Source organism: Danio aesculapii, chromosome 21 (genome assembly GCF_903798145.1).
Source record: "Danio aesculapii chromosome 21, fDanAes4.1, whole genome shotgun sequence".
Taxonomy (NCBI): Eukaryota; Metazoa; Chordata; class Actinopteri; order Cypriniformes; family Danionidae; genus Danio; species Danio aesculapii.
Genome location: NC_079455.1, coordinates 18,090,604 through 18,103,391, shown reverse-complemented (window position 1 = coordinate 18,103,391; position 12,788 = coordinate 18,090,604). Strand labels below are relative to the sequence as shown.

The following is a 12,788-nucleotide window of genomic DNA, read 5'->3' as shown; positions in this document are numbered from 1 at the left end:
TATACAGTACATTTATTTGTGTACAAATATATTACATGCAAAGTGCAATCTTGCTTGTCCAATTACTGAATTGTATATTTCATATTTCTTTTGTTACCACAAAAAAACTACAAAATATCATCCATAAAAATATCTATTCTTGGTGGGCATCCTGTCACTCTTGTTGACCTTGCCAGAGATTACACTTCTTCCAATTGCTCTTCCACAGGCATGTCACTGCAGTTCAGGTTTGTAAATGTAATGATTTTCCTATATATATATATATATATATATATATATATATATATATATGTTTATTTGGTACCATATATGATAAATGTAACTTGTATTTCAACTAGAGTTTACCAATTTACCAATTTAGCAGACATTACAAACAATGTCAATGTCAGATATTTATGGCGTAAACATGTGCATATACAAATGTTTGATAATTGAATACAGAATTGAATACAGTTTGATAATTGATTACACAATGAAAAATGATTGAGAAGTTGTGAAGAGTTTGACAGTTTAAATGAGAATTGACCCATCCGTTTTGATCAACAAGCCATTTGCAATTAGTTTTTGTCCAAATGAAAATTGTACCTACTGTTTGCACACATGTGCCAAAGCATTTGCATTTTGCTTAAATCAATAAGAAATGTCATTCTGAAGTGAACAGTAAGTTAATTGTTCAGAGATCTAAACTAAACAAAAATTTCAATTGAGAATTGAGCCAAAGCAATTCAGAAAAACTGTAAAGAAATGATAAAAACACTCTAATATTTGTAGATATATTTATGTCATTATAAATCAGGCATTTTTAAAATGAATTATAACACAAAAACATAATATATGGTCGTTACTTCATTGACCCACATTCTGTTAAAGTGCCGACATTCAGTCACCGCCATTAATAAGTACATTTTTGTTCCCTTAAAAGTTTTCTCTCTTAAAGGAAATCGCTAGTATGTCAAGCGTTAACTGATTTTTTTTGACATAGCGAATTCTGTCACATCCTTGCATGACAGCCGTAAGAGATACAAGCCTTCTACTTGTCCTACCCATCTTGCACCTGAATGAGGGCCAAGCCTCCCACTCCTATAAGCCTGTTAAAAGAGCTAACGTGTGGCAAATTCTGTGCTGAACCTTCAAAGAAAACTTGAAATAGGTCTTGTCCATGAGTACGCACCAAAAAATAAAACATCCGTCCAATAAAGTCCTTCCTGATACATTGATATTCATAGGCTTCCACTAGATTCTTATTTATGAGGCAAAAAACCCCAAAAAGGAATGGTCAGTAGCACCTGTGTCCACAGGGAATGGCAAATCTGCCACCTGGAACATATCCGGTCATCTAATCCTCCATTTTAATTAACTGGCTTAATCGAGCCTGTTAATCTAAGCGATAAACAGCCCGCTTCGTTTACACACACACGAGCTTAGCGAATGTGGGATGACACGCAAGACCTATATCATGGCTTTTTTAAATCCCCGGGATGACAGGTGCCACATAAAAGCCGGCCCATTCCATTTAAATGCGCATAACTCAGATTTAAAGAAAGCATGACATGATTGTGACGACTTGGAAGCCCGGCTTTATCCCTGCACTTTGGAAAGGCCTTCTTGCCACCTGAGGGGGCTTAGAGGGAGACCTGGCAGATGGGAAGCCTATGTCGCAGCAGTAGAAAAGCAATTTCCCCTTTCAGAAATCAGACGAAATCTCAAGCCCAAGCCGCAGGGACGAATGCAGCACCATTCAACCTCTGGTAATTTCCAGACAAGACCCCACATGTGTGGGTGGAAGGAGCATAGCAGGTGAGGCGGCGCTTTATTTGGCTAGAGCTAAGGACTTCTTGACGTCGCACTAACCTAGCGTGAAGCAGCAAACGATTGAAAAACCAGGATGGGCAAGACAGGATTGCTATTAGAGACGGAGAAAATGTCTTCCTGTGGAACAGCAGCTATGAGAGGAAGGCAGCTCCCTGAGCACACAGTGGGGAGAGAGAGAGTTTGCTCAGGTTTAATTGGAAAGCACACAAGGCCAGGGGACCGCAGAGCCAAATGTTTGTAAAGGACGGGGACGGTTCATGGGACGACTACTGCAGGGCTGAGATCATCAATCAGGACTTGTTATAAAAGTTAAAGGCTGTGCAATATCAGTTTACACCGTCGACTCGGGATATTCAAGAGCGCCGGGGTTCAAAGAGCAACCTGCGCGAGGCATTTTGGCTAACGCTAAAAAAATGAAAGCGTGCTTTGTGGTTCAAAGTTTGCACGCAGTTCAGGGATGGAGGATCTACAGAGGCGCAGAGACACCTTCCTCAGCCTGCCTAGAGCGAAGCTGGCTGAAGTCGAGAACTGTAAAGGATCCAAATCCATCTCGGGCTGCATGTATTAGGAGAGGCAGCTTGGGGGGAAATGTGTCAATTTGCAATTGTTATTAGATTGTGCACACGGCGGTTATCTGGGCGCTGCATGTGGTGACTCAGAAACTCTCTGGGAAGAGTTTGAGGGGGAAAACAGTGCACTTCAAACCCAAATCATTCGCATTTGAAATTATAAATCAATTTGTACACTTCAATAAGGATACGAATCCAAATCTAGGGCGAGGGCTTCAAACAGCGTCCCTCTGATTTATGAGTGTTTCTCTCTGACCTCCATGTGTCCATTCCCAGAGGAGCTGCTCCCAGTATTTCTACCAACCACATGTGTAATGGGATTCCCCCCCGTCCCCGACCCCGATGGCTTTCCCCGTTCTCCACATGGTCCTACCTGATGGGAAGCGCTCGATGACGGGCTGGTTGTCCACTTGGAGGGTGGCGTTGCCACCGCTACGCGTAAAGCGAACCACGTGGTACTTGCCGTCGTTGACAGTGACCGCAGGCTCGTCTATGGTGATGTCATCTGTGCCCACATTGAAGATCACACCAACCTTCCCTTGTTCCTGTGTGGGAATGGACAGTTTGTTTAGACATTAGGAATGAGTCATAATTGTCGCTAAGTCAGGATGACTAGCTTATTCAGATTGAGCATTTTTAGACTTTAAGGTTGCTTTTACACCTGTGGATCGATTCTTTTGTTTCAAAACAGGGATTAAAATTGTTACATTATTGCACTTTGTTCTTGGTGCCGTTTACTTTCACACGGCAAAGTCTCTAAAAGGACCAAAAGGGCTAAAACAAGTAGAGTAAACACTCCTCACATTGATCACAGTTTCACAGTTTATTTTGCAAAGTCCCGCTCTGCTGTCATGCGCCCTTATTTTAATTTATGACGATGAGCAATAAGAGAAAAGCTGTGCTTTCATTCTGAATGGAGACACCGACAGACATGGTCACCAGTTATAAATCAGAGGTAAGACTTTCTTATACAAAGCAGTTGGCTTATGCATTATAGGCTTTACATTATAGGGAGAAATAACAGATAAACCAAGACTGCTGTTCGGTCAATTTTCCTAACAAACAAACAGCTCTCGTTAATAGCTAGCATGCTTTCACTTTCGTATTTGATATGAAACGCACATTTACCGGAATGATATCCCGCCCTACACATAGTTCTCTCTTCATATAGCCATATATGCCTATTACATATCCATAATACACTGTGATATAGCCTGGTTCGGATCATATTGCTTTCTCACTACAATCGAGCCGCTCCAGAGATCGTTTCAATCGAGCCAAGACCACCTCATTCTGGCGATCTCGGAGCGATTGTTTTGGTGTGATTGCTGGATTCACATATACCAAATGAACCGCGCTAACTGGGGAAACGCGCCAGGTTATAAAACAAAACTCTAGGTGTGAAAGCACCCTAAGTCTAAATGAATAGTTCCTTTATGTTACAAAAATGTCAAACAGAGTAAATACATGCATCAATTTGTTTTTATTTGTAACAGTATTGTGATTTTTAAAATTTAACTTTGTAATGGGAATTTAAATTAAATGTCAGAATCTTTTGTTTTTCTACATGTATTTGCATGCAAGACTACAGCTTGATTATAAACAAACAAACAAACAAACAATAAATAAATAAATAAATAAATAAATAAATAAATAAATAAATATTCTGCTCACAGGTGATATTAATTTATAATTATGATGTCATAATTAAATTATTTTACAGTTTTTATCAGTTGCTTTAGTGCATTTCTCAAAACAATTAGTCATTTGTGCACATCATAGTAGCAGTTTCTTATTTCTTCCAACAAACTGCAAATGCTTTTGGACATGCATCAATCGCTTTCATACAACTCTCTGCTGTTTATAACATTATCATTTGCTTATGTCATGGCAGACAAAATTAACTAAACTTGTGAATGCTGAATAGTCATTCCATATAAAACTAACAGTCTTCATTTCATTACTTGAGTCATTACATACAAAAATGTTGAACTAGTTGTCAAAATCTGTCAAGTAAATTGTATAAAAAATGTAATCTTTTTTTTTTCCTGATATGTCTTTTAAATTGAACAATTTCATGAATGATTTACAGACCTATGTGTGTTGTATAGGTTCAGTTCCAATAAGTACTGCAATATTGTTTACAATTGTGCACAGCTCTACTCAAAGGAAGTTTAGGTTTGTTGTAAATAAGGGTGTGTTTATTCTTTTGCAGAATGCTGTGAATAACTGTGAATTGCAAAGATGCTCAAATAGTATAAAGTGCTGTCTTGAGCAGACTTTTTTGCATTGGAAAAAATTACTGTCATAATGAAAACATGGCAAAGCCATATGACTATCTTGTTTATAAACAATGGTGTCAAGACTTTTCATCTTGATGACACTGACACTTTGATTGACATCAATACTTGCTTTTGAGGAATGAGCTGTCCATTTTGAGCAAGTGACACGCTTTTGCAAGATATCAAGTAGATTTTGCAGTTTGTACTAATTGTTTTGAGAAATGCATTAACTGTTGTGTAATTATAATTATATAATTATATCAATGATTATATTATTTAATTAAATTATAGATGATTTTTTCATGATTAAAAACTCTTTAGAAAAACTGAAAAGTTTTGAAAAATTATGTTGTCACGGCATAACAACCAGTGCATTTTACACCAAAAATGAATCTTTATTAACAAATAGCCTTGATTAAAAACAACAAGTGGATTGACTAATTGTTTTTATTGTAAAATTCAAAAGAAAACAAATATAAAAACCAAGACATTTCTCCCAAGAAATTATCAATTATTTTTGTTTATCTGAACATGAAATACAGCTCAAATCAAATAAATGAAATAAACGAAAAATATGAAAATATATATATTTTTTTTTAACTATGCAAAAATAAGTGCTTGATGATGAAAAGTTTCTTAGAAATGACATGAAAAAATACAGAAGTTAAAGAAGTTCAAATTTGTTAAACACAAAATCAACCCAATGACATAAAAGTGCCCTAAGTTGAAGAAATGCATTATTTTTTGCTTTTAGTGACACTTTAATTAGTGTGCTGACAGTTAGACAGTTTGTAAACACCCCCTACAAACGGAGTATGATTGGGTTCAAGTGAACCCAAACCAAAGAAGCCCTTTAATTACACAGCGCTTTCTTCAAGACCAATTAGTTGACTAGTTGTTCAGTCAACCCACCAGCAAGTCGATTCTGAAAATATACAGTGCTCTACATGGATACAACAGATAAGATCTAAACATACAGAAAAACCTCTGGAGCACGAAGCAATTTAAAACATGGATATTCAAAAATGTATTGGATGTGACAATAAAACGAAATGAATGATGGCAAGAGCGATGGGAAATATCTTGCGAGCAAAGAGAAACATCTGGTCATGCTACAGCGGCTCACCCTTGGGAGAAGAGCTCAACAGTGTCCTTTGTAATGCAGTAGGGGAAATGATGTGTGGCCCCATGTTTTGCATTCATCACTGCTCTCTCACAGAGGCGCACAAACTTACGCACACACAGGCTACTGACATCCTGACACGTATAACTACTGACAGTTTCCTGCTGTTTTCATTTTAACAGTGATTCATTCCCTACCAAGAACACTTCCATTTGTCCCCAGTCACCTCTGGGTGGAGCACTTGAGTGCACAGAGCTTCAAAACTGCTACTTTGCTCTCTTTGGGAACATGGAGTCACTTTGTTAGCATTGATCATTTCTGAAACTTTAGCTTGGTTCATCAGTCTCTGCAAAAAGCCAAAACAATAATAACTAAGGTAACAAATGTAATGCAGGAGAAGAAATAGTGTGGCTCCTAGATTTGCATTCATCAGTGCTCATTCACTTAGAGCTGTACGAACTTCCACACAATGGCTACTTTCATTCTGACATGTATAGCTACCATTTTTGTGCCTCCCAAGGACACTTCTACCTGCCACCAGTTTTCTCTGCATTGTGCACTTGAGCATTCAACATTTCAAGATGCTACCTTACTCTAGTGATGGGAGAAACTAAGCTGAACTGAATCAATTTCTTCGCAACATGATTCACCATTTCAGAGTGTTCAAAACAGCAAACCTGGTGGTCAAAACCGTGAAAATGCAACAAAATCTCAAGCAAAACATTCAGTAAAATGGAATTTTTCAAACATATTGTGAATTTAAATTGAAAGAGTAACCTATAAATGCATTTATCTCATCATCTAATATAAATACATATTAAATGTCAAAATAATATGCATTCTTTTATACATTTTCAAGGCCTATATATTGTTTGTTCTGTGGTGGGCTCTGCTATACTGGCCAACAAGAAACTATTAACTGTCATTAACTATTATTGCTTTTCATTTTTACAGATGCCTCATTAAAATGTCTACAAACTTGTAAAACTGATCCGAGATCAAATAAAACTATGAAATACGTTCAGCCACTCGGGGGTGATTTCAACGAAGCCTTTATTTATGTGGATTTTATGGTATTACACAGATCACTCCAAATGGAAATCCTAATGTTTTCTAAAAATTTTGAAAAAAAGTTCTGACATTAAGAAGTCCCATTCACTAAAATCATGCAACATCGCCAATTTGATATATGCTCCAAAACAACTGATTCAAAACAAAAGATTCGTAAAGGTTTCGAAGCTTCGGTGAAGCAGTGCTTCGAAAGCAGCCATCACTGCACTGTAAAAAATTCTATGATCAATTAGTCCATGTTTTCAGGTCATTGTAACTTACTAAACTAAGTTAATGATGTTCTAACTTAAATGTATAAGTTCATAAGCTGTTTTAAGTCAGTTTAACTTTAACATAATATAAGTTCAATGGACTCATACGGTTAATTTGATTCAGCTTAAAAATTCAAGGCAACCAGGATTTTTTACAGTGTACCTTGTTCATTTTGGTAACATTGAGTCTGCATTGAATGTTACATTTCTGCAGTTTTAGCATGGTTATTAACAGTCTCTAAAATGAGCCAAAACAATAAGAACAGCAAAAAGCGTTCAACAGCATCTTAATCAATGGTGGAAAGAGTACTGAAAAATAATACTCAAGTAAAAGTACCATTAATTGCCCATAAATGTAGTGTAAGCAGAATAAAAATATCAGTTGTAAATATTACTCAAAGTATGAGTAAAAAAGGCCAATTTAATTTAAGAGTAATGAGTATAATGCTGTAAAAAGCAGATTTAGAGCGTTTATACTACCTGACCAAAGTCTTGTCGCCTATCCAAGTTTTAGTATGAAGTATGAGAAGGAGCGTTATCCTGCTAACAAATTTGCCCTCTCCTGTGCTTTGTAATGTAATGGGCAGCACAAATGTCTTGATACCTCAGGCTGTTGATGTTGCTATCCACTCTACAGATCTCTCGCACACCCCCATACTGAATGTAACCCCAAACCATGATTTTCCTTCACCAAACTTGACTGATTTCTATGAGAATCTTGAGTCAATTTGGGTTCCAATAGGTCTCCTGCAGTATTTGTAATGATTGGAATGCAGTTTAACAGATGATTCATCTGAAAAATCTACTTTCTTCCACTTTTCCAAATGATCAACTAGAAGTCAAGTTATTATTAGTTGCTCTTACAACTGGGATTGACGACAAGACTTTTGTCGGGTAGTGTACATGCAATTTGTGCGTGCGTGTAAACGTAACATTCTGTAGTGCATTTAGTTATTGTTTAAGACCATTTGGCTATTTCAGTCCTCATACAGTTATTACAGTCCTCATACATTGTGTGTAAAGATCTTCTTGGACACTTTAAATGCTTCCATGCAGTTTGCTGCATTTATAAAGCATCCATGTATTCAGGTTGTTCAGTATGCTGTGATTTACTATATATGTGCGATTTGATTGGACAGTAATCAAAGGACTGATTTTTCTCATGACAATTACCATAGACAAGGAAAAATAATGTAGTTACTACAGGTTGAAGGAAAATAGTTGAGTAAAAGTACTGACAGCACTAAAAATGTACTCAAGGGAAAGTAACAGTCCACATTTTTCAAACTACTTAGTAAATTATGATTCAATTACTCAATTACAGTAGTTTGAGCATTTGTAATTCGTTATTTTACACCACTGATTTTAATGAAGGAGAAGAAATTATGTCTTTCTCACAGAGGCGCACACAAACTGGCTTCATAAGTCTTGACATGTATAACCACTGACAGTTTGCTGCTGTTTTTGTTTTAACAGTGATTTATTCCCTCCAATAACCCTTCCGCCTGCCACCAGCTACCTCTGGATGGTGCACTTGAGCATTCAATGTTTTTAAAGAAATGCTGCCTTGTTCTTGTTGGGAACATCGAGTGACACTGTTATCATTGAATGCGTTACTATTCTGCAGCTTTAGCATGGTCTGCTATCAGTCTCTGAAAAGAGCCAAAACAACAAGAACAATAAAAAAGTGCTTTGTGTTCTCTGACACAAAGCCAGGGATTGATAAAACTTCCACACACGTTTAGAGTTTGGATATATTCCTTCCTTCCTCTGACCTCAACTGACAGGTTCTCATTGAGATGCTGATGTCTGACAAATATCAAACAGAGCATGAGGTGAATGCAGAACGTGTTCTGGAGTCTAAAGGGCGAAGATAAAAAAAAAAATAGCTAATGCTAGTCTGATATTGACGTCTCCTTCATCATACCAATGAGGGGAAATCTACTGAATGAATGCACAAGAGGGTTTTAGGCAAATGCTAAAATATACTTTCAAACAAAACATCATGCTGGGTTAGCTTTGTATTTCTTGAGATGCTGACTGGGAGAGTCCAACAGGTTATGCTAGTTGAAATTCAAGTCACTATTCAGTACTGGTGTAGACACTTCAACAGCTATGATGGTAAGAGAAGTTCTTCCAAAAGGAATAATTCAATTTGAATGTCACTTCTGTACAAACACACTCTGCCATTACAGATTCACTGCATCATCACAATCCATTTTGTTTAAGGAAATCCAGGTAGAAGAATGACAGAAATGAAGACATTTTAAATGGATAGTTTAATGCTTCAGTAACCATTGACTTACTTTGGATTTGTTGAAAGAATTGCAAGAGCATTGTAACGTGACATCAGTATTGCAAATTGTGCATTATTGTGTTTTACCTTAACACGTTAGCCCCATTTCACACATACAGACCTTTCCAGACAATTACCGGCAATTTTCTGGAAAGGTCTGTATGTGTGAACAGGCCCTTTTTGAAAATACCCATAAATTATTTCTGGCAATTTTCCGGAAAAAGAAGTTGTAACATTACCGGTAATTTGCTGGAATGCTGCTCTTTGTGAACGCAGAAGGACGTTAGAACATTCAGACGCATTCACATCCACGTTGCTTATGAAAATAAAAGCCTTTGAATATTTTTCCAGACACATTTTGCTGTTAGATGTTAGTCAGATAACGTTTCTATGTTCTTTCTTAATGTCAACTGTATCAAAAATTATCTTTAAAATGCTTAAGATAAACCACCGTTTGTTTACCTTCAAGCTCTGTTGCTTGACGCGCGTGCACGTGAAGGAGCCGGTGAGCGCCAGAACACACATATTATGTACATCTTGACATGCGAAAGTGTTCCTCCATATGTTTTCATGGAAGGTGTTCACAATACTTATCCATCCACAGAGTTTGTAATGTCGTCAATTGTTTATAGATACAAGCGCAGCCGTTAGAGGTAATTTCTGGTTAATGATGTCAGAATTCACCGATATTTTGGAATGGATGTGTGAATGGTCTATTCCGGAAAAATTCTGGAACGTTATTGCCTGAGTGAACATCACTTTATTGAATTTACCAGTAAAGTCGTTCCTGTAATTTTCCCGCTATTTACGAGTATCGTTGTTTGAAAGGGGCTAATGTCCTTACAACATGCGACATAACAAAAGTTGAGTGACAAGCGACACGAAAACAACATTTCAATATCAGCTATTTACAATCAAACAATAGTGCACTACTCCCAATGAAATGGACAGGTTATAATTGAGGTTTATCATTAACAATATTTCACGCTGAGCAACTGATGCTTGTTTGTTGTTGGTAGTCACAAATCTAACGTTGATGTTTAAACTATAAATGTTTTTGCTAGTTTTAAAAGATCGGAGGTAAACAATCTACTAGTGCTTTCAGTATAGAAATAAATATCACGTAAAATGGTATTCAAACTCCTTCTGGCCACATATAAGTAAGGGATAAAGTACATCCAGGCAGTTGTTATTGCAGAAAAGTAACCTCCTGGATGTATACTGCTTTCTCAATTTATTGCTTTAGAGTTTTTGTCTTGTTTCGAGTGCAGATATCTAACAAATATTAAATTAAGAAGCCTTTTCTAGACAAGCAAAACATATAGTCTTGTTTTCAGAAATAATAAGTCAAAATTAAGTGAGTTTTTCCTAAAAACAAGTAAAATATTCTGTGAATGGGGTAAACAAAATAATCTTGTGTTCGCTTTGAAATAAGAAAGTTTTTCTTAGCCCAATGGCAGATTACTTCACTTGTTTTAGGAAAAAGCTCCTTCCATTTTGACTTATTATTTCTGACAAATGTAAGTAAGAAAAGCATTTTTGCTGTTGTCCTGCTTATTACATAGCTACTTACCACAATACGATAAAGTTAAACACAAATCATTGTTCTGAGCCATATGAGATGCAAAGCTGACAGAAACGAATACGGCTGAATGGAGCATACACTAACCTATGTATTGTTCAGTCACAAGATGGTATCAAACACTGGCATGACAGACAAGCATATAATTATAATATTATATATTATAAAATATTCACTTATGATCGAGATGATTTGAAGTACTCAGATGAGTCTGCGTTATTAATTTCTGTGGTTGTTATCTGGGAATAACATATATTTGAATGTGGATATTGATCAGAATCAAATATTCCAAAGAGTTGAATAGTATAATAACACTGAATAAAGCACATAATCAGAATCTGAGGTGACCATTGTCATAGTAATTTATGCCATTTTTGAAGGAACGATGAAATAGAAACAGTTCCTAAAATTGAAACTTTCTGCACCACTTTTGTAGATAGTAAGGAAAAACAACTCATTTTAGCACAGAAAAGATATCTTTTATCATATAGCAGTCTCATCACTTGGAGTTAGGACACTATTTGTCTGATGCCAATGACTATCAATTGAGCAAAATCTACTGAATGAACAAACAAGAAGATATTAAGCAACGATAAAATGTTTTCAATCAAAACATCATGCTGGGCCAGCTGGGTCTTTCCTGAGATGCTGACTGAATCCAACAAGTTAGGCTAGTTAAAATGCATGTCACTATTCAATATCGCTGCAGAGACTTCAACAGCTATGATGTGTAAGTGAAATTCTTCCAAAAGGAATAATTCAGTTTGAGTGTCACTCCAGTTCAAACACACTCTCCTGTTACAGATTCATTGTACCATCACAATCCATTTTGTTTAAGTAAATCCAGGTTGAAGAATGACAGGAATGAAGAAGTTTTGAACGGAGAGTTTAATGCCTCAGTTGTTCGTGTGGAACCGTGTTATGAAACACTTCATCAGTCTCCTCGCTCTCCCTTCCGCTCTGTTTTTCATTTGGTTTGAGATACTCTTATCTACTATGAATGATACTGGGATTAGAATGCCTCACAGGGGATGCAGGATGTGGATAAAAAATGTGATTGACTTGATCGCAAAGATACGAGTATTATGTACTCTGTCTGAAGTCGCAAATGACAGGAAATTATGAGTTTTACCATTGCATGGATTTTTCTAAACTCTTCCTTTGTGCACTTTGATCTTTTGCAACTTTGTAGACCCCTATTTTTCACAAACAGCTATGTTGCTACATGACATAAATATTGGGACACTATAAAAATATATCATTCTATTGCAATAGGGTAACACGTCCATTAATAAATGTGAAAGTATTTATTAACATTATCAAAGTATGAATAATCTTGAAAAGTACTTATTAATCATAGTTCAACATTTATTAATCCATTATTAAAATCTAAAGTTGTGCTTGTTAACATTAGTTAATGCACATTGAGTTAATGCACTAACATAAATTTTACTTAAAGTACAAGTAAACCTCACTCCTCTGACCTCAAAAGGCGCTCTAACAACAGATAATAGAGGTCCTGGTCTTTAGCCTCCTTGTTACAGCAACCAACTTCCATGCAAAGAATCGCCGGTTCTATCCCAGCTCAGCCGGATTGAGTGCAGTAGGATTGATGGTTTACGCATGGGGGCTCATCCGAGATGAGAGGTTTTCGGGAGGTGAGTCGCCTCTAGTGACAAACGCTAGAGGCCATTGTCTTTGGCCTCCTTGTTAGAGCAACCGACTCCCATGCAAAGAATCGCAGGTTCAATCCCAGCTCAGACCAGGTTGGGTGCAGTAATACCGATGGGTTACACATGGGG

General features: G+C 36.7%; 1 protein-coding gene across 6 annotated transcripts in view; it reads right to left on the bottom strand.

Annotated features, from left to right (window-relative positions):
• nrxn2a (neurexin 2a) overlaps window positions 1-12,788 on the bottom strand; it is a 564,692-nt gene that overhangs the window by 31,103 nt on the left and 520,801 nt on the right. For all 6 annotated transcript variants that reach the window (XM_056446759.1, XM_056446762.1, XM_056446760.1 and 3 more), the window contains one exon: window positions 2,755-2,926. In XM_056446759.1, the coding sequence (XP_056302734.1) occupies window positions 2,755-2,926 (172 nt within the window). The remainder of the gene's footprint in view (window positions 1-2,754; window positions 2,927-12,788) is intronic.